The sequence below is a fragment of the Grammomys surdaster genome, unplaced genomic scaffold (genome assembly GCF_004785775.1).
Source record: "Grammomys surdaster isolate TR1022 unplaced genomic scaffold, NIH_TR_1.0 126219, whole genome shotgun sequence".
In the NCBI taxonomy this organism is placed as follows: Eukaryota; Metazoa; Chordata; class Mammalia; order Rodentia; family Muridae; genus Grammomys; species Grammomys surdaster.
The window spans coordinates 2,268,936-2,291,693 of NW_021621022.1; the positions used below are offsets into that span (position 1 = coordinate 2,268,936).

A 22,758-nucleotide genomic window follows, 5' to 3' on the forward strand; every position below is an offset into this window, starting at 1 on the left:
AGACTGGTGGCCCGAGTTCAATTCCTGGAACCCTGGTTAGAGATGGTGGAGAGAACAAACCCCACAAATCTGTCCTATGACTGTCGCATGTGTGCAGTGGCATATGTGCACTCATACACACAGACACAATAATAATGCATTTTCTGAAAAAATTTAATTTAAAAACTCTAAGCGATACACTTAGATGATAAACAGCTGTAAGACAGCATCTTCTGACCTGGAACTCACAGCCTAGATAGAAACCACCTGCCTCTGCCTCCCAAGTGCTCAGATTAAAGTCATGTGCTACCACGCTCAGTTTAAAAAAAAAAAAAGTGCTGGGCGGTGGTGGTACACGCCTTTAATCCCAGCACTTGGGAGGCAGAGACAGGCAGATTTCTGAGTTGGAGGCCAGCCTGGTCTACACAGTGAGTTCCACGACAGCCAAGGCTACATAGAGAAACCCTGTCTTGAAAAAAAAAAAAGTAGATAATATCTATTAATATATAGTATAGTAAAATATATGTAAATTTTTGTACATATTTATTTTTATAGAGGATAGCATGTGCTACGCTATGTAGAACAATTTGCTTCTACCATGTGGGTCCTGGGAATTAAACTCAGGTTGTCAGGCTTGTTGGCAGGTGCCTTTACCTGCTGTGCCATCTTTCCAGTCAGGCTGTTTGGTAGTGCTAGTTAGGACAGGCATTTGTGTGCATCAGGCCTAGGTGTGTCCACCTCTTAGCTGGCTCTGGACAGTCTGCCTAATGCATTTCTGTGGTCCATTACCCTAAGGATGAACAACATATTGGGAGAGAGAGCTCTGGAGGGGCTGCGGAGAGGGCTCAGTGATGAAGAGCAAGTACTGCTCTTGCAGAGGACTAGAGTTCCGCTCCCAGTGTCTGCAGCTCACAAACACTCTAAACTCCAGCTCCAGGGACATCTGATGCCCTCTTCTGGCCTCAGCAGGTACTGCACTCATTTCCACAAACCCACACAGACACTGTAACACACATACACAACTGGAAAATAAAAAAATTAATCTTTTTTTTTTAAAAAAGAGTCTGAAAAAGCTCTGCATCAGATTGTAAGGGTCAAATCCCAGAGACCACACTGTAGCTAAGGGACATTAGGTAACTCACCTCTCTGAGTCCCAGCTACAAAACAGGAAAACAGATCCTCCAAGGGCAACTTGGGTGTTTACATAACAGATGGGAGGTGCATAAGATAGTGTTTGGCACATACCAAGGGCTAATAAACATTAGCTAATTATGGCACTCTCTAACTAAAAGACAAGGCACACAATCCCAGTTTCAAAAGGCTTTCTGCAAAGCACAACAACAGAGGAAAAGGTCCCAGACAGGTGTCCACAGTTCTAAGCCCAAAGTGTGAGGAAACTGCCTGAAAAGGCCAGGTGAACACGAGAATGGGGCAGGCAGGCCAACGTCAGACACAGGGTGCCTTGTCTGCAGATACCATCCATTTAGTGCCATCAACAAGTGTGTTTAGCTCTGAGCTAGACCTGGAACATCTACTGCTTTGTTTCTGAATATTTAACTTCTTAATAAAATATAAATGAAGAGAATGAAGTAAATAGGACAAGTTACAGATGCAGTGGTTTGTTATATATAACTTCCAAGATTTGTCTGCACAAAGTATTTTGTAATGAAAATGCATTTTAATTGGGCTTGGAGGCTCACACCTGCAATTACAGCACTCAGGAGGCTCAGCGTTCAAAGCCAGCCTGAACCACAAACCGAGTTCCAGAAACCAAAACGCCCAAAGAGCCTTTTAAGTTAACGCCCATCTTAAGATATGGGAACTAGAAATGTAAAGTTCTGAAGTAACCAGGCTAAAATTGGCCCAAGTAGCATGCAATTATGGAAAACAAACTTTAAAGAAAAAGAAGGACCCGGAAGGTGCATGGCTTGGAAAGAGTGCCATACGGAAATAACTGAAGAAAGACACTGCTTTGGAGGAGTACTTTTTTGGTCTGTTGTTTGAAACAGGGTCTCACTATGTTATCTATGGCTAGCTCTTAACTCAATATGTAGACCAGGCTGACCATGAACTCACAGAAATTCACCTTCATCTCTTTTCCTTATGTTGGGATTAAAGGCATGTGTGGCACTACACCAGACTCTCATCAGTATTCTTAAAAATTATGAGTTTTCTTAATACTTCAAGGGCCTGTATTCCAAAACAAAAATTAAATCTCCCTTTGGCTCTAAAAGCAGAACAAAGTTCAGTCCAAAGCTTCCTAAAACCTGAACTTCGTGGACTGAAAGAAGAAGACAGTGAACGCACCTCCCCAGAAGTGGCAAACTGCCATTACCAGGTGTCAGGAGACCAAGCAACCTAGACTGTAAGCAGAGATTCTTTATCTTAGGTTCACCCCATAAAAGCTCAAATTACAACTTCTCCAGGATAGAAGTATTTAGATTTCTAAAGGTTTGTGCAATGAGACGTCTTGGCAGTGGGACCCAAGTCCAACATGCAATTGTTTTGTTTTCACATATGCCTTACACACACAGCTGATGGGTCGTTTTCTACAATGCTTTTTAACATAGATGCATTTTGAAAACCACTTGTCACATACATTCATAAGGTCAGGTGTGGGAGTGTCCACCTACGAGATCATGTCTGCGCTCAAAGAAATCTTACTAACACTGAGCCAAGCAAATATTTATTCACAAAGCCAGAGACATCTGAAAACTCTATTTCCTTCAGGCAACCCTGAAAAGGTTAAACTCGCATCCTAACAAGCAGTGATTTTTCCTTCCTACTCCAGTACTTCTCCTTGTGACAGTCACTATTCTGCCACACTTGGGCAAAGGCACCTGGTTTAGAAGGCTAAAAGCTTCCCCAAGGCAGGTAGGTCTGTTCACTAAAGGCACTCACATGAAAAAAAGATTATTTTCTTTTTTCTTTTTTTTGTTTTTGTTTTTTTTTGAGACAGGGTTTCTCTGTGTAGCCCTGGCTGTCCTGGAACTCACTCTGTAGACCAGGCTGGCCTTGAACTCAGAAATCCGCCTGTCTCTGCCTCCCAAGTGCTAGGATTAAAGGCGTGTGCCACCACTGCCCGGTGAAAAGATTATTTTCAAGTCGCTTAAAATTCAGACTTGCCAGGGGTTAGTGGTTCACCTTTAATCCCAGCACTCTGGGAGCAGAGACAGGGGGATCAGAGGCAAGTGGATGTCTGTGAGTTCCAAGGCTGGCCTGATCAATCTACAAAGTGAGTTCCAAGACAGCCAGGGCTACAAAGTGAGACCCTGTCTTGAAAAAATAAAATCCAGAATCAAGTAAGAGAACCTTAGATTGTATTGAGACTGAAATACACAATCTTGCATCTGAAAGTGGGATCGCTGTGAAAGTTAAGCAATGCAGGCAAGGAAACCTTGCAGGTCTGAATGCCTTCCTCCGGTTTCCACAAAACAAATTTTAACACTTTGTAAGAGTCCTAGCAAGTGACTATCTGGAGAAGGCAGAGTGAATCGGCCTCCCCAGGAGAAATGAACTACCTGTGACAGGGGCTGTCAGGAGACCAACTTGGACTATAAAGCAGACTCTTTGATCACTTATCCTTGCAAGAATCTGGCAGCTGTACATCCTTCACCCCTGAAACGTACTCATTTATTTCCTTGAGGATCCTATTTGCCTATGCTCTTAATTACACTGCTATCCACGCTTTACTCAACAGAGCGCCCATCACCACGCAGGTGTCCCGGGTCTGCTGAATGGTTGACAGCACTTGTTAGACCTAAATCTTAAAGTGAGAAGGATTCTGAATGAGAAAAGTAAAGTGTTTTTAATAAAGGACACCAATTAAGACTACCTTTAAATAAAATACAGTGTCTGAAGGGGAAAATTTTAAATTTTTGTTGTAACACACTAAGTTAACTGGATATGTATTCATGCAACAGTTACATACTTTTGTTAGAGTAAGTATTATCATAAAAGCACGTGTTTAAGAAAGGTACAGACGGATGAAATACGAACAAAAACCAAGTTCTGGCCTTCCGGCATCCAATAGCTAGTAGGAACTTGAACACAACAAAAAACGTTAAGAAGCACCCAGGAATAAAATAGTGGCTGCAGGAAGGTGAGGAAGCTTATAAGGGAAGTGATGTCTGAAAACTGGAAGGAGTGCGAAGTTTGAGTTTCGTTCCAGTGCAGATAGGCATAATTCCTACAGGATTCCTTCTGTTCTCAAAAATTTTCTCAAGCGTGTTCTCTTTATCTAATCTCGATTCTAGAACGCACCCATTTAATTAGAAATAAACTCCAAGCTTAGAAGAACAAACTACGCAGCCAAACTACCACGAAAACCAACTGCTTGAACAGGCAGAAACCTTTAAAGACAGGTGGGGGGGAGGGCGGGGCCTGGCAGGGGGACAGGGCTCATGTGGGGTGCGCCACCCAGGCTGGGATCCCGCCTTTCGTGGAGACCAGGGCGTCAGAGACCATCCTCAAGAGACCTCCCGTGCTAGCAGCGACCACAGGCCAGCGAGGGAGCAAGGATGCTCGGCTTACCTGGTCCATCTTGGGTATGAAATTCCGCCGGCCTCCCATGCGGAATCGCAGCAGGTTGTAGAACTCCTCCGGGTGGCCTAGACACTTGACGAACTCCATCCTTGCGACTGCCGAGCGCGGGGCTCACCTGTCGGGATCTCCCGCTCCCACCTGTGTTTAGACGCTGGGGGTGGGCAGGGCGAGAAGGCGGGGCCAGAGCCGGACGTCCCGCCCACCTCCCGCCCTCCTCAACCGGCCGTGCCGCTCGCGCCTCCAGGCTAGGACGCGCGGAGTGGACTGACGGATGTTGATTGGCCAGAGCCGCTCGCACCAGGAAAACGTTGGCCAATCGGCAGCCGGAAGAGCCTGGCGCGATGACCACACCCTAGAATCTGATTGGAGGGCTGGAAAGAAGCCAGCGAGCTCGATTGGTACCCAGAAGCGAACCTTTGTTTGGGCTGCGTGTCTTAGGCGGGTAGCGAGCGAGGCGCATGCGTGGACGTTCTGGGGTTCGGGACAGGCTTGATCCCCGCGTGCTCTGTCGCTCCAAGGAGAGTTTCTCTGGCTCTGTGGGGCCTCCGCCCCCAGTCAGCGTTCACCTCTAGGGATGCCTAAGGGGTAGCTAGCAAAGCCGCGTTATAGTGGAAGGGAAGCGGGGATTGGAAACGCGACTGGCGGCTCGTAGGTGAGCCGCTACAAAATAATGTAAGCAGAGCGGTCGGTCACTAGAGGCCTGAAGTTTCGCATCCCTGTGTTCTAAGGAGTAGAGGTTTTTTTTTTGTTTTGTTTTTCGAGACAGGGTTTCTCTATGTAGTCCTGGCTGTCCTGGACCTCACTCTGTAGACCAGGCTGGCCTCGAACTCAGAAATCCGCCTGCCTCTGCCTCCCAAGTGCTGGGATTAAAGGCGTGCGTCACCACTGCCCGGCGGAGTAGAGATTTTTAAAAGAAAGTAGGTTTCGTGATTTAAAAAAAAAAACAAAAAACCTTAAAAACAGATAAAGCCTCTGCTTTCTTCCGAGTAGTTTCCTATGGCTTTCCTGAGCTCCAGAAAACTCCAAGTGGGACAGCGCACAGTATTTCTTAGACTTCTCCCACCTTGTGAGACAGCATGGTGATGATTCTTGGAAAGGGAACTGGGCTCTTAATGAACATATCTCTCCATGTTCTGGTTGATGTGAACCAGAATTTATGTAGTGCCTGCCAAATCTGCACAACATAGAGGTGGAGTGGGGACAAATACCTCCCGCCCTCCCCAGTTAAGGATTGCAAGGGGCGAGGAAGGGCTCCCTCCCTGAAGATCTATTGGTAGTTGATGGCTGCTAGTAGAATGAATGACTTTTAAAAAGTCACTAGCATACGTGATACATGAGTTTTATTATGAAGTCTTCATACATGTATATAATGTATTTTTATTATAGTCCCCTTTAGCCCTCATAATCCTTTCTATTCAACTAGCCCCCATTTCTACTTAGACCTTTTTTATTATATTTTGATGTGGGCATAAGTGTTATCACACACAGGCCATGAGTGGAGGTCGCTTCTCTCTTTGTTCCATGTGAGTCCTGGGGATAGAACTCAGGTCATCAAGTTTGGTGGTGCCTTTGTATGACCTAATGAGGCACAGAGATTTTAAGTGGTACGACTGCTAGTAAGTTGCCCATGCTTCTGTTAGTATCCCTAATTAAACCTATTGATCAAGAAGAAAAATGACTAGTTTTAAAGACAAGTTCAGCCGGGCAGTGGTGGCACATGCCTTTAGTCCCAGCACTTGGGAGGCAGACAGATTTCTTGAGTTCGAGGCCAGCCTGGTCTATGGACTGAGTTCCAGGACAACCAGGGCTACACAGAGAAACCCTGTCTTGAAAAAAAACCCCAAACCATTGTTATATATAAATATGCTAATAATATGCTAATAAAAACAGTTCTTAAAAGTATGTGCCAGTTTGGTCCTCAATTCTTGTGTCCTTCTATAGAAAACTCCTGTGCTGGAGCTTTAGTCTAAAATGAGGAATTTTAGAGATGGGAATATGATAAACATTATATATAAACAAAACCACAAGGGCAGATCTTAAGATGATTCCAATTATACTGTGTGCCCTCCCCAGCAGCCTTGAGCAGGCCACATCAGACCAAAAATAATAGGACCTAGGTGGAGCTACCCACCTTGGTTGCACATACAGCCTGCTTCAGGAACTTAGAATAGACTGCCCGCTGAGCTTGCCTTGAGACACCTCTAGCTGTGACTAAGGATGGGTTCCCCTCACCCATCTCCAGCTGAAGCAAGAAGGGGTTCAGTAGTGGAGCTTTCCCTTTAAATTGAGAGCTGAACATTAAACTTGGAGCCTTGATCAGAGAACTTTGTCTTGGCTTCATTTCCTCTTGCCCTCCGTCCCTTTCTTCATTTCCAGCCCCCCCTTTCAGGTGAACCCAGTTGATCTGTGGCCGCAGGTGGCTACAATACTGGTATCCTTACTACAAAAAGAATATATCAGAAGAGTCCCACTCCCACACACACACAACGAGGTCACAGTGTTCTAAGAAGGTGCATTCCAGGACAGAGATCCTCATCAGAGAACTGAATCTGTCTTAATCTTAGACGTCCATCTTGAAGATCTGTGAGAAGTGAAAGATTACCTAACTTCAGTCTTCGATTTTGTTTTGTTTTTCTTTTTTTTTTAAAGATTTATTTATTTATTATGAGTACACTGTAGCTGTCTTCAGACACATCAGAAGAGGACATCAGATCTCATTACAGATGGTTGTGAGCCACCATGTGGTTGCTGGGATTTGAACTCAGAACCTCTGGAAGTGCAGTCAGTGCTCTTAACCACTGAGCCATCTCTCCAGCCCTTGTATTGTTTTTCGAGACAGGTTTTCTCTGTGTAGTCCTTGCTGTCCTGGAACTCACTCTGTTAGTCTTTGATTTTAATTTCCATTCAAAGTATCAGCTTATTAGAAACAGGTGGGAAGTCAGACTTGGCCCCATGAGTTCCCATCACAGTGGTAGCCAGCCCCTCCTTCCCATCCCAGCCTATGATACCCCCAGCTGTCAAAAATGGCAGCTCTTGTCAAAATGACCCGTCACAGAAGCTGTCCACAGTGGCAACACCTTTCTTGCCTTAGCCTACAGCTTTAGTAAAGTACCATTGCAGGGATTGTTCACAGTGGCAGCAACTAACTTTCCCAAGCAGCTCCACAGAGATGGGTCCTCAGCCAAAGCCACCTGTTGCCAGGAAGGACTTCCCATCGTAACGCATGGGCCTGAGGCAGGGAAGAGGGGAAGAGGTGAGTCCCCAAGCTCAGGACTTGAAATCCCACTAATCTTCAATCTGGAAAACTCTGCCCCACCCCAACCCCCCAAAATCCTATATAAGCCCTGCCATTTGTCCAATCCCTGCTGTCCACTCCCAGGAGCAGACGGCCGCCATCCCTGGATTTCTCTCTCCTCTCCCTCGACCCTCCAATAACTCTTTTATGAGATTTGCTGTCTGGTGTGCCTCATTGAAAGAAGCCAAAAAGCAATCAAGAGAAGGGAAAAAACGAAGAAGTGGAGCAGGAAGTGGATCAGGGCTGAGATTCTCAGCTCAGCTAGGAATACCCTCCCCTGGGAGCTGCAATGCCTCTCCTGAGGAAGCTTCCTCTCAGGGTTATGTGGTTTCTAGGCTCCTGTGTCTCATGATACCCTTCCATTGGAATACCTCTCTCTTCTGGTTCCTGGATGTCCAAGTCTCAGGATACCCTTCCCTCTGAACAGAAACACACCGAATATCTCAGTTCATCCAAAAATTAGAAGAGCCCGTGGTAGCACTTAGCAGCTTATCTGCCTGTTGTCTTAATAGTCTAGAAGGCAGCCTCACAGGCACCCATGTCCAGCCCCAGCCAGAGGGCTTGATTCACTGGGTGCAGTGGAGCCCCACCACAGCCTACCATCTTCCTATGGGACTCACCCAGTGCATGCTCAGTCCCAAGGGTCCACTGCTAATGACAGTGAAACCCTGCAGAGAGTTCTCACCAGCAAGCAGGTGAGATGATCTCAAAGGCATGCCTGATATATGGTGCACAGTCATAAACTCAGATTGCTGGGATACACCATCATGAAGTTGGTGAGATGCTCCATACATGGGGTGGGACACAGGCTCTGGAGAAGCACCGGGTGGCACAATACCAGGCATTGCATCCTGGACCAGTGCCTGTCAGGCTTCTCTGCAGGGATACAGTCTCACAGGGAACTGCCACCTGCTCATCATCAGTTCTCCAATCCCCCAAAAGCTTGATGTCTGAGGCCTTTGATACCACTCTGAGACCATTTGCCATCAGTCATCTGGGCACACTGAGGACATCTCTAGCACAGATGGGAGAGCTGAGGTTTTGGGGTTTATTTTTGTTTGTTTTGGTTTGTTTTGCTGTAGCAAACTTACGTTTGACATGGACATTAAACCTTGTTCACTGTTTTCCCTTTGAGGCAGTGTTTAGGTTGGCCTAAAACACCAGCGCCTATGGCCCCAGCCTCCTGGATAGCTGGGATGTGTGCCGCCATAGTCAGCTTAACGGTATGGTCTTAAATTCCATAGCCTCCCCAGACTTCAGGTAAGGACATTTAAGAACAGGTGCTCAGGACTAAGGAAATGGCTTATTAAGAATACACAGTGCTTTTCTAGAGGACCCAAGTTTGATTCCCAGAACTCAAGTTAGGTGGCTCATAAATCCTGTGAATCCAGCTTCAGGGGATCTGACCACCTCGGGTACCCGCATTATTTTGCAGATAACCCCACACGAGACACACACATCATCAAAAATAAAATCTCCTTAAAAATAATAAAAATTGTATTTTTAAATGATTAAGTGTCCATCTCCATGAGTTATGAGTATGACCTAAGAGGTGAGAGGCTGGAGTGGGTGAGCATCCAAGGGTGTGCCAGCAGCTAGACATGCAGCTTAGTGGTTAAGGGCACTTAATGTTTTTCCAGAGGACTCAAGTATAATTCCCACCACCCACACAGGACAGATCACAACTGCCTGTAAATCAGGAGATTCCAACAATCTCTTCTGGCTTCCAAGGACACAGCACTCATGTCCACATACTAGATAGATAGATAGATAGATAGATAGATAGATAGATAGATATCAAAGTAAAAGACTATTTTTAAAAGTGGACTGGAGAGATGGCTCAGGGGTTAAGAGTACTGGATTCTTTTCCAGAGAACCAGGGTTTGATTTTCAATAGTCACGTGACAGCTCACAATGTAACTCCAGTCAATCCTAAGGGGAATCCAATGTCATCTGACATCTGTAGGCACTACATACATATGGTACACAGACATACATGCAGACAAAATATGCATCCACATTACAAAAAAATCATTTAGGAAGGGTGAGCCCTCACTGCAGGTGACTTCAGTGTGGGATGACCCCTCAATGAGGGATGAGCATCACTGCTGCTCAGTTCACCTTGAGTGTCACACGATCGCTACTGATAACGGTCAAGAGTTGATTTCAGAGCAGGAAAAGTGAACCATCACCCACTGTTTTCAATGTCTCTCAAAAATCACACCATCTGCCAGAGGAGGGCCACCGAAGCCAAGTTCTCCAAGTTCTCCAAGGCAGAAGGGCAGGTTTTACTTCCTTTCTGTCCCGCTCCCAAGTGCATTCACCAGGCCAACCCTGCAAGGCCACCTTCACCGGGGTGAGTACTGGAAGTAGCTCAGTGGTACTACACTGAGTACCTGAGTACTTAGCACAAGTACTAAGCACAAGTACTTAGCACAAGTAGCTGAATGGTTAGCACAAGTGAAGCCCCCTGCATTCCATTTCAGCACCACAAAACAGAAACAAAAACAAAAAACAAACAAACATACAAAACACTTCGGCCTAATGAAGACAACAGAAAATATCACATCGTTTTATTTTCAACTGCTGCCAGTTCCATAAAGCTGTTGCTAACAAACTGAAGGGTTGTTTCTTTACATCCCCAGACACACACAAATTCTTCAAACATCAACAGTCAACAAATGCCCAACTTAAGGGGTAAACCAACAGCTGGCTTTTCTCAGTCTCTGGGCATACCTTCCTGTCTACCTTGGAGTCTCTAGTCACTGGGAGGGCACCAGGTAGGCTGACCAGCAATACCTTCCTGAAGCTTTGCCCCTATCCCTGACTCCTTCAAGGGAAAGAAGAAAGAAAATGGAGGGACTCAAAATCAACCAGTTCCCAAAACAGCACAGCACACCATTAGCAACATAGCCTGGGAATATAGTATCCCCCAGCTATTCATCCTGCCAGTTCTCCCCACCCCCCCTCCAGCGGTCTCCTCCAGCTCTTCTCTCCCCAGAAGCTGCACACCCCCAGACACTGTCTTTTCAGACTCACTGCTGCTCCAGGCAGTTTCCCCCAGCCCACTGTCCAGATTTTGACAGCATGGTGGGATTATATAGAGTTAACTAGAAAAGAAAAACATCTATCACTATGAATGCTGGGGCTGAGGCATAATCCAATGGGATGCGTGTCAACCATACTGACCCTCCTGACCTTACCCTGATCTGTAATACTATCCCTGCCTACACCCTTCTCTCAGGACACACAGTATCTGGATCTCCAAGGCTACAAGTCCCATGGCAAAGGCCACATGTTTTAGGAGGACAGTAGAGTCTGTGGCCCCTTGGATGGCAGCTGGGGCTGGCATTGAGGGCACCACCAGGTGAGCCTCTGGAACCCATCTGGAGGCCCAAATGTCTCCTTCATGACCTGGTGACCCGAAGGACATCGTTCCTTCTGGTAGATCTGTGTGTGCCGTTCCTTGCCTTGGAATTTGTCCTGAAGCCAGTCCTTACTGAACTCCACCACATGATCCACAAGGGCCTCCAGAGAGGAAGAATTCAGGAATGAACCAAGAGAGAGGGGATGGATCCTTGCTCTGTACAAGGCTTCATTCTTTATAATGTTCCCTGAAAACAAAGAGAGACTTGAGGGTAGGAAATACTGTCTACATAGCCTCAAACTTGCTATGTAGCCTAGGCTAAACTCCTGATCCCCCTGCTTTGCCTTCTAAGTGTTGAGTTAGGGATATGTGCCACCACACTAGCTCACAATGTGTCTTAAGTGATGACGAGTGGGGTCCATCTTGCTGGTTGCTGAGCAATGACCTTGCTAAGGAGAGCAAATGGCACATGAAGGCAAGAGACTGAACAGTTGACTTTCTCCCCAAGAGTTTCATAATCTCACTTGCAGTTACAGCCGAGTCCTACCTGGACTCATCTCAGCTGCACTGCTTACCAGCAAGGTGCCTTTTACTTTAGTTTCCTCATCTGAATAAAAGGGAAAGCTAACAAGTGATTATCCCGTGGAACAGCATAAGGACTGGACTGTGCCCCTGGAGTCATGTGAGTCACGCTGGCTCTCACCAGTACATTGTGTAGTCATGTCTCTGTACACATCCAAAAGCCACTTCTGGAAACCTTGTTCATCCTCCTGGCACAGAAACAGACTCCACTGGTTCTCCCATGAGAGCACAGCGCTTTCCCACCTTCTCAGCATGAACTATATTCATGGCAGGCAAGTCATACTTTGTATATGGACGCAGCTATGCCAATAGCAACTGCTTTAACAGCCAGTTGTGGTGGCCTTTACTGCTCTCCTATGGGCCGAAAACGGCCCTCCCAGTACTAAAAAGTACAGCATTCCTGGTCTCAGCTGGAAATGCTCACAGTTTCATTACTAAGTTCCCCAGAGCAGAGACCTGCTTCTTTCTCTTGGCTTCTAAGAGCCTGGAGCTGACCTGATACCTGACTCTGCTTTGATATCAGAAGTCTACTGCCCAAGAGTTTGCCAGTGGACTTCAGTGACTAAGGAACTGCTACCTACAGGCCCTTTAGGATGGATCAAGACCCCTGACAGGTTTTCTACTCTTATTCCTGAATTCCCTCTAGAATTTGGCTTGTAGAAAGACTATGATCCTCAGTATCACTGCACACTCCTATCTACCTGTGGGCACACTCCTCCCTCTCTTCTAACGGCCTTCAGGACAACCATTCCCAGCATGACTTAATCCAGATCCTTCTATGTGCTCTGTAGGTCACCAGGTTTTAGAGGATGCCAGGTGCACAGTGCGATCCCTGTCAGGAGGTCACACTGATATTGCATCAGAAGGCTCATGACAGTCCTATCATGTCAGAACATGGTCCAAGAATGGAATCACTCGAGGAGAATTCTGAGTGCTTGTGAGAAAACTCCAAGAAAACAAGGTAAGAATCTTGTGACCTCAGTTTCTTCAAAACATGGAATTATTCTTGGAATGTGTTTCCATGCTCTTCCCAGATATATCAGATTGGGGTGAGTTTACTTCATTGTTCATACAACTGGCTGTTATTTGTTTATAGATCTGTGATGGATATTTCTGGTTGTCAACTTGCCTACATCTGGAATTACTATAATCTGGAAATGGAGGGCACACCTGTGATCCAGATCTTGAGGTTGGAAGACACAGGTTTCTGACCTGGATCTTGACATGGAGATCTTAAGGCATAGAGGCCATGAAAAACTTAGGCCCAGGCAAGGTAACAAGGTAGTGCATGCCTTTAGTCCCAGGAGACCGAGGAACACAGATCTCTGGGTTCAAGGTCTTCCTGGAACAAAGCAAGTTCCAGATCTAGGCATGGTGGTACACATCTTTAACCTTCTGCTGGAGGCCTACACAAGGACACCGGAAGAAGGAAGAACACTCTTCTTCGCCTGCTTCCACTTATTTGTCAGCACATCTGTTGGAACCTACTGTTTCAGGATTCCAGCTTATACAGAAGATCAGATGAAACAACTAGCCACGTGGGACTTAGCAACTACTGAATTCTTGGACTGCTCATTCAAAGCTGCCCATTGTTGGGTTAGCTGGACTACATACTGTAAGTCATTACAATAAATTCCCCTTAATATATAGAGATATTCCATAAGCTCTGTGACTCTAGAGAACCTTAATACAATATCTTCATGGAAAAACATGTTTTTGCCACATGTGGCTTGTCCTTGTGATTGTTTACAGACTGAACTCATGAGAGCTTTACTCAGGTGACCATTCTCTTAGCCCTCAGAGTATACATTGTCTGATGCTTTGAATAAAGTTATCTTCCTCATTTATCAGGTCCATTTTTCCCAGGTTCCGCTGCCTCTAGGGCAGTAAACACTATCATGTGAATGTTATGCCAGAGAAAGAAGTGAGGACCTTCCTAAACTAACCTGAGTCTAAACTCAAGGGATAAACCAACCTTAAAACCAACAGTGCTGGCACAACTGGGATAGTGGTCCTTAAGTCCTGACTGTCCTACAGATGAGTGACCCTTCCATTAATCAACTCTGTGGGGTGCCTTCCCATCACACAGGTCTTACCTAATCCTGAGAAGTATCTCTGGTCCAAGAGTGTGTAGCACACAGGCTGAGCCTGGCTTAGGGCTACCAAAGCTTGTCCTCGATGGAACTTTTCAGACAAGATGTCACAGGAGGGCTCAATCACTGGGGGAGGGCTCCATGACATCTGGCAATTATAAAATGCCAGGAAACCACCACCACTAAAATGGAGTACCAGCCTGAGGAGACAAGAGATCATACATATGGTGTTCTCACACATAACGAGATCACACATTACAACCACCACTGTGTGGTCAACGCATACATTCATAAACAGTCCCCTGTAGAGTCACTTCATAAGTATAATCAGCTGACACATGCAACTATCAATGTACATCACCATATAGTTACTGCTATATAACCATGTCACAGGTATGTACAATGACCACTATGTAAGTCCCATTTATACATAGTTACTATTCCCATATGCCATCAGGTCATCTTCACATTAAGTTTCTATACTAGTCTGGATCAAATTGAAAAGTTAAGGTCCCATGGTCAGAATCATAAACACCTCAGGGTCAAAAGTATGAAGTAAAATATGAATATACATTGTTTTCTAATACATTGCAGCAATCCATGTTGATGATGGAAAACTGAAAGTCTGAATCCAGGAGGTTAGTGGAACCAGTACTGGGAGTTGGTGGGAGCTCATTAGGGAGAAGATGAAGAAATGGTGGCAAAGATGGCATCACTTCCAGTTTCAGGCCAGATTAACCAAGCCCTACACATATGTGCCCCTAAGCCTCTTGGATGTTAAGCGAAGAAAGGCCATCTCACACACTTCAGTAAAGAAATAATGGGATTCTTTGTAGGGATAGCTAATCCAAGCAGCGCTGCCTCTACACCGGAAGCTGCAGAGCCTGAGTCCATTCTGACCTAGTTAGTGCTCCTGGGAAGAGCAGAGACAACTTCCGGAAGCTAGGAGGTGGGCACATGTCCATAATCCCAGCATGAAGCGAGGCTGAGACAGGAAGATTATGAATTTGAAACTAGCTTAGGCTAGTCAGGAATAATGCAGCTATGTCTCTCTCTCTCTCTCTCTCTCTCTCTCTCTTTTTTCCTTCTTGTTTTTAATTGTCAGAGCTGGCAAGATGACTCAGAGGACACAGATTCTTGCCATCAACTTTGACAACTTGACTTTGATCTCCAGAACAACTGCTGAAAGTTGTCCCCTAATCTCAACACATGTGCTGCGGCATATTCATGGATACACACGCACACAGACACACAGACACACAGACACACACGCACTATAAATAAGTAGATAAATACAATAAAAATTTCTCTTTCAAGGACTGGAAGTGAGCCTCAGAGGTCTTGCACAGAAGGACCCATCACACTTATAAACACTGTGTGACTAGTAGAAGGGGAATCCTTTGCTACAAGGGAAAGTCAGTAGCGACCACTGACTACACAAAACTTAAAAACTCCAAGTGCCAAAATGCTTTACAAACACACTCAAGGGATGTACGCTGGGCTGGAGACAATCCTGACAACACATATTATCAAACTTAATATCCCAAAGCTTAAAAACTTGCAGCATGAGGCTGTTCAGACATCCTAAGCTTGCCATGAAACCTTAACCTAAGTTTACTCTCCACAATCCACAGTAAGAGGAGAGCATCAACTCCCGAAAGTGGTCCTCTGACCTCCACATGCACAACCAAGGTGCACACACTCATGCAATGATAACAAAATAGACCATGTTCATTGCTGGCATGTATACAAACAGCCCGATGCCAGCCCCTGGGCAAAACCAGCCATTAGAGTGTGCATTCCTGGTGACTCCCTGGGATCCCAAAGTGAACCTGACCAGAGTCCATCCTGGTTAATATTTAAGTAAAGCTTGATTCAAATTTGAAAAAAAAAAATCATGCTCTTCCAGGGGCAATTGGGAGCTGCCCTTTAAGGAAGCAACATGACACACGCACACACAGAGCTTTATGCACTAATTTTTTCTCAATATCTACAAATTAAATAACTGGGAAAACTATAACCCTAAATTCAGAGCAAAAAGAGTCTAGACATATGCTTTTCTCCTGAGACAGCTCATCCTCAAGTACCACATTGGCTGGAAACCCCATCCTCTTCACTCCAGGACCTAGGCAGATACAATCATGTGGGTACAGGTCCAGTTCTTATGGGTGAATGTGCACCCTTTTTGCCGAGCAAGACCTGCACATCCCTAAGTGTGGCCCTCAGCCATGCCTTTCCACAGAGGGGGCTGCATAAACATGGTAGACCCCACTAGGACCCCTGCATATGTCACACCATTACCTGGGCACTGGGTCTCTCCAGTCACCTCTTTTGTTAGCTTTCTTTGCTCTGGAGAAGTCATTCACCCAGATACTGCCAAACAAACCAAACCTGACCTCCAGCCACCTCTGGGCACCTACTAAAGGGTTCTTTCCCCCAGGATCATCTGGGCCATCAGATCTACTGGGAACAGGCTCCCCAGATCCAGAGGGGCCTGCATTGGGTTCCTGAGCATTGGGACCCAAGGTGAGCTCTGCGTCCACAGCCTCTTTCTGCCACAATCCTCGGACAGGCTGTGGGCTGCTGCCGAGTGGCTCCATCTCCTCATCTGGATCAAACTGAAGGAATAATTTTTTTCCATGCACCTGGGAAAAACAAAAACAAACAAACAAACAAACAAACATGACATACATTGACCCTTAGAGACCCTCACAAGTGTCAAAGCTTCACAAACAGCTAGCTGCCAACAGTCTGTTCCTTCCTCTCTCTCATAGCTTCCCCAGCACACAGGATTTCTCTGTGTCCTTTTCCCTTTTGTCCCAGAGGTGTGACCAGCAGGTGCCTGGAAGCAGCTTCGGGAGATAGATTAGTGATCATAAGTCTATGTCAGACAGCAAGGCCACCCAGAACAACCTAGGAGAGGTGTTCCCAAAGATTTCAGGAACCCACTCAAGGATTATACAAAGGGTCATTCTTTTTCTTTTTCTTTTTCTTTTTCTTTTTTTGTTTTTTTTTGTTTCTCGAGACAGGGTTTCTCTGTATAACCTTGGCTGTCTTGGAACTCACTCTGTAGACCAGGCTGGCCTCGAACTCAGAAATCCACCTGCCTCTGCCTCCCAAGTGCTGGGATTAAAGGCGTGCGCCACCACTGCCCAGCCACAAAGGGTCATTCTTTCAATTACTTCATGACAGGTTTTTCTAGGCCCACAAATTCATCTGTTCCCAAATCTATTCAGTGATATATAAGTGCCAGTTCTGTGACAACTATCAAAGTAAGTGGTGGAACATCAAAACCACGGGACTCAAACCATTCAGGACAGTCTCTACAAAGAGGCCACCAGCCTGAAGTTTGGAAAACTTGGACTCCTAAACTTAGACAGTTTAGGGTCTCAGTTTCCAAAGATGAAGTATAGGTGAAGGATTATAAGCCATCTTCCACTCAAAGAATAGTTCTGTAGGTTATTAGTATGTGTACCCACGTGCGTGTGTACAGTGGAAGGAGAGAACTAGCAATTATCAGGTACATAACATATTTAGTGTCAGGTATAAAGTCTATTCCTACAAGAGTTTGATCAAATAAGTGTGTCTTAGTCCTTGCTCTGTTGTTGTGAAGAGACATCGGGACCAAGACAAGTCTTAGAAAAAAGGTATTTAATTGGGAGCTTGCTTACAGTTTCAGAGGATTAGTCCATTATCATCATGGCAGGAAGCAAACAGGCATGGTGCTAGAACAGCATCTGATAGCTGTTGCAGGATATGTGATCACACTGTGACTCTGAGGTGATATTTATGAAAAAAACAAAAAAACAAAAAAACCTGCTTCTAGTTGTGGTGTGGCTCAACCCTTAGTACACACCTTTAATCCCTCTGGCTGGAATACAGACATGCCCTTAATACATCTTTAATCCCAGACAATGAAGGTAAAGTTAGTTTGTAGAAGGAAGGAAGCACTGTATTTGAAAGTGATATCTAGTTGAGTGGCAGACAAAGTGATGAATCAGAGAAAGATTTGACAGAATAGGATATGCTCAACTCTCAGGAGAGGTGAGAGGAAAGGGAACCTACTTAAGAAAGCACAGAGAGAGAAAAAAAGAGAAAAGAAAAGGAGGCTCTGTTACGGGGACAGCTGTACAGAGACAGGATGCAGAGAGATAACAAGCTAGACAGAGATGAAGACAGACACAAAGAGCCAGAGAATGAGAAGGAGCCAGAAGATGAGAATGTATTACCAAAGTTAGTATGAGGCCAAGCAGAAGCCAAGAGAAGCTAGGCTGAATCAGTCAGCTTGGAGAGGAGTTTAAGCCAGAACAGCTGAGTTGAATCAGCCAGCCAGAGATCAGAAAGAACTAGGAAGAGGTGAGCGTATTCAGTAGCAAGTCTCAGAGGCTGAAAACATTCTAGGCCTACATAACATTGTATGAAGGTTAGAGGCTGCCAGGGCTAGGCCCAAGTTATCAGATTGAGGCAATAAGCATCAGAGACGACAATTACTTCAGGCAAATAAACTCCTTTTACTGACAGCTTTACATCCTGAATCATAGGCAGCAGGCAGAGGAGGAGACTGGGCCTGGCCTGGGCTTTTAAAACCCCATAGGCCACTCTCATTGGATCAATTAGATCACATCTTCTCCAATAAGGTCACACCTCCTAATCATTCCCAACTCTCCGATGACCAAGCATTCAAATATAGGAGCCTTTGGGGATCATTCTCAATTGAACCACCACAAAAAGTGTTTTACTACACCATCTACAGTTGAAGATATTACAGCTAAGAAAATGAGAACTTGCTTCAGAATACACAGCTAAGCAGCAGCAGCAGCAACTACGTGTCACTGCACAAAATCCATCCCACACCTCCTCCATGCAGATTCTCATAGCTAAGCAGGAATACAGGACTGACGAGGATACAGCCTTTCCCTGCTCCTGTCTCCCCACTCAACGTGAAGGACAGCCTTGGCACTAAGGATGCAAAAGGAAGAAGTAGAGGGTATCCCAGAAGTACAGAGGACCAGCCAGTGTAAAACAGGCAGGACAGGATGACCTAGGAGAATCTGAAGAGAGACTAAAGTTACCATAGTAACCTGAAGAGACAGGAGTGGTAACAGAGCTGAAGAAAAAAAGGAAAGATGTGCCCAAGCAGGGGAAGCATGGGCACACCCAGGGTAAGGACTAACTGATCTGCAGGCAACTAGTGTGAGCAAAGAAGAACTTGGGGTGGGTGCAAAGGCCAGAGAGACGGGCAGGGGTGAGTGTAAGATCTGTGACCAGTTCCACGGGAAAAGAAGCAACAAGACCGGTTCCACGGGAGTGGGATTTATTAAAGAAAGATAGACGGGGGGGGGGGGGAAGAGGGAGGAAAGAGAGAGAAGGGGAAGCTCTGCCTATTTATACAGATGAGGATGATGTCGCACTGAGTTTGGACCTATACCAACAGTGAGTCCACAGAGTCCTGAGTGCCTTGAAGGAATTCTGACTCCCATTAGGGACGAGGTCTGAATTTAGACCCTTGATAGTGCTCATTCCTTACTTCACAGCTGGCCTGTGGGAGCCCGTGGCATGGCACCAGAGGTGCATATATGTCAACGGGAGAAGTTCTGATCCTGTGTGGGGTCGTCAGGTCCGTCCCTTTCATACATTCTTCACAGCCCCCAGTCCATTGTGACAAGATACATCACACTGAGAGGAGAGCCACATGCAGTCCTAGCATGGCTGTCCAATGCTTAAAGAAAGGATATCACTAGACATCTTCAAGGCTATGTCTCTAGGGGAGGTGGTGTGAACCAGCACAGCTGTGTGAGACCTGGGGAAGCAAAACTCACCTGAGCATCCTGGAGCCACAGAGACTGAAAGGTGACAGGGTGTAGCTTCTTACTGCTGCCCCCTGTCTTGATCACCTTCTGGCCCACAAAGGGGGAGACAAGATGGTGAAACTTCCTCACAGACGGTCCTTCTGGCATCTCTGCAGGCAGAAAGCTACAAAGGAGACCTCTGATTTAGCCTGGTCCTCTCTTAGCCCAGTGTGTCTGATCACTAGTGTGGCACCCCAAGGAGCGAGTCTGGGCCACCCACTTTGAGAATACAGATGCCAAAACCAGAGCTGAACTGGGGGTCGGGGGTGGACAGAAATAACATCTCAGAGAAGACTGAGCTGGAGCAGGGGAAGAGCCAGCTTCTCAGCAATGGTTTCTCTTCCTGGCCCCTCACCCCTGTCCATACAGCAAATACTAATCACTATAGTGTGCTAGGTGTCATGTAACAGGTACTGTCTACTTCGTTGACGCTGCCACCTCAGTGGTTGGTCACTCCTTCCTTGTTTGGTTGGTTCTTAAGGCAGAGTCTTACTATGTAGCTCTTAGTGAGCTGGAACTATGTAGTCCTAGGTATCCTCAAACTTTCATCCCAACCTTCTTCTGACTGATCCATACTGGATCCGGCTCACTCAGGACCACCTCAGATAAAGGAGATCTGCACTAGTCATGAAATGGTTCTCTATCTGTGACCACAGCGCTGTCAGAACTTGGAACCATGACAAGAAGACACCAGCCAGGCAGGGCAGCTGCCAACCAGCTTAACTCCTGATAATATGCCTGGTGGCTGAAAAGCCACAGTAAAGGCAAGGCAGGTCTACACGTCACCCCTCCCCTCCCTGTCCTCAATCATCCGAAGTCACCAAGAGCCACCAGGATGAGATAGCCTGGGTAGCCTACACCCAGACTTTACTGAGCAAGAGTCATTCCCCCATCCCCACTCAAAGCTCTACCTAACCTCACCTGCCACTCACTAGCACCAGGCTCATAAATTGAGGTGAAAATTAACAAAGGCATACAGCGGGTAGTTACTGTTGCAGTGTTTCTAAAAGCCAGGATGGTTGTTGTTAAGCCTCACTCTGTAGCCCAGGCTGGTTTTGAACTCTCTGAACAATCCTCCTGCCTGAGTCTCTCAAGTGTGAGCCACATACAACTCCAAGACATTTAAAATTTATACTTTAATCAAAGAATCAGGATGCTTCAGACATCCTGCTAATGCTCATAGTTTCATAAATAACACATTCAATAATGCAATTTTTCTTTCTGTCTTGAGACAGGATTTGGCCTATAGGCCACTGTGGATGAATGGTCTCCACCTCCAGAGTACTGTCATTCCAGCACATCACAACTCCTGGCTTATCCTCAAACCCAGGGCATCCTGCAAGCTAGGCAGTCTCTTTACCAACTGTGCTAAGGCCTCAACAATGCTTAACTAAATTCATCCCCGCGTGGACTTCCACTCACACTCTTGGAAATGTGGCAAAAGTTCACCTACTCAAGCCTTCAGGGAAAACTGCTGGGTTGGAAGGCAGCTTGCCAGGCACCAGTACCCTAACTACCTCTAACCTCAGAGTCTTCCTGGCTACCCGAAGAGAAAGTTCTGGAAAAGGCTGCCAGTACAATGCAGCATAATCTTAAATCTCTCCCGGCAAGCCTTTAATCCTAGCACTCTGGAGGCAGTGGCAGGGGTCACTCAGAGAGTTCAAGGCTAGCCTGTGATAGCCTTGAAAATGAATTAGATCTTAAGCCTGGTTATACCTGGTCTACAGAGAGAACCCGGACTACATAAAGGCCTTGTCTCAAATCAATCAATCAATCAATCAATCAATCAATCAATCAAACAAACAAACAATCAAACAAACAAATTCTCCGCTCCTGGGAATGGTTTGATGGACAGGAAAGTAATGGGATGAGCTGCTGAGAACCTTGAGCTCCGTTGCTAGGGCAAGGTGGCCAGGCTGCGCAGGACGTGGTCCTTTTCTCCAGGAGCCAGGGAGAGTCTTAGTCCACTGCTTTCCTAACTCTTTGTTGCGACTGAAGGCGGAGAGAACACATGAGGGTCACGAGGGCCTGGGAGTCGGGAGGCAAGGTGATCAACAAAAACAAACTTACGACCAGGCTGCGCGTGTCCGGAAGAGACACTGCTTAATTTTGCTGTGAAAACAAGTGTTGACTACGTGCACGTGTGCGGTCTACAGAGGGTAGGGAGGAGGCCCAGGCGGGCCCTAGGAAGCTATACTCTCCGGGACCGGTCCCAAGCTGCGGCAGCAGGATCTCTATCCACTTGTGTCTTCCAGACTAGGGCGGGGAGGACGCATTCAGCCGGCCGGAGCGCGCGGGCACTGTAGCCCGGTGGCTGGGATCCCACGGGCTTCTCCCCGAGTGGACCAGAAGTTACTTCCGGGACTCAAGGGCTACCCCCCACCCCCACCCCCCGGCTGAGCTGGTCTTGGAGGTGGGTGGGGAGCTGCTGCGGGCTCCTGTCTTGGAAGCTTTGGAGTTGAGGCGTCTTCTGAGATGGAACTACATGCTTTTCCCTGGGGGTACAGGAGGTGGGGTGCACCCAGAGGGGGAGCTGCAGGTTTCTCTTCTGGTGGCGCTGGAGGTGGGGTTCACTTTGGGATGGGTGATGGAGGCGTCTCCTCGCGGGCTCCTCTGACAGGTGGGAAGGCTGTTGCGGTCTCCTTCCCGGGGTGACCACTGGAGGCGCAGCACGCACCCACGCTCTCTGTCTGTCTCTCTGTCTCTCTCTCTTTGTTTCTGTCTCTCTCCCCCCCCCCTCTCCACTCCCCACCCCCGCCCACCTACCTTCCAGAATCACTATACCTCTGAGCTACCCCCTCTCACCCCCAACACGCACAGGAACACGCACACGCGCGCGCACACACACACACACACACACACACACACAGACACACACAGACACCTGAAGTCTCCCCATAACTTCTCCCAGGCTTGTCAGTAAGAATCTGGGAAAGAGTGAACTGGTACCGAGAAAAGGCAAATACTCAGAATCCTATGATTCTCTTGGCTCAGGCCAAGACAGACATTTCAATTTCTCCACACCCTTCGAAAAGGTTTTTTGTCAGG

The 22,758-nt window shown here is 46.6% G+C and overlaps 2 protein-coding genes across 2 annotated transcripts in view; both read right to left on the minus strand.

Moving 5' to 3' along the window:
* Nucleotides 1-4,682, minus strand: part of Fdft1 (farnesyl-diphosphate farnesyltransferase 1) — a 28,243-nt gene extending 23,561 nt beyond the window's left edge. Inside the window, exon 1 of the mRNA XM_028758749.1 lies at nucleotides 4,513-4,682. Coding sequence (XP_028614582.1) covers nucleotides 4,513-4,611 — 99 coding nt within the window. The 5' untranslated portion in view covers nucleotides 4,612-4,682. The remainder of the gene's footprint in view (nucleotides 1-4,512) is intronic.
* A 6,158-nt stretch (nucleotides 4,683-10,840) lies between these two features.
* On the minus strand, nucleotides 10,841-21,655 carry Neil2 (nei like DNA glycosylase 2). Its single transcript, XM_028758861.1, has 5 exons — nucleotides 21,594-21,655; nucleotides 19,681-19,834; nucleotides 16,163-16,506; nucleotides 13,865-14,061; nucleotides 10,841-11,433 (listed from the first exon to the last, which is right to left on the minus strand). The coding sequence occupies exons 2-5, from the start codon at nucleotides 19,816-19,818 to the stop codon at nucleotides 11,120-11,122; spliced, it is 993 nt and encodes a 330-aa protein (XP_028614694.1). The 5' UTR covers nucleotides 19,819-19,834; nucleotides 21,594-21,655; the 3' UTR covers nucleotides 10,841-11,119.
* Between the last annotated feature and the right edge of the window lie 1,103 nt (nucleotides 21,656-22,758).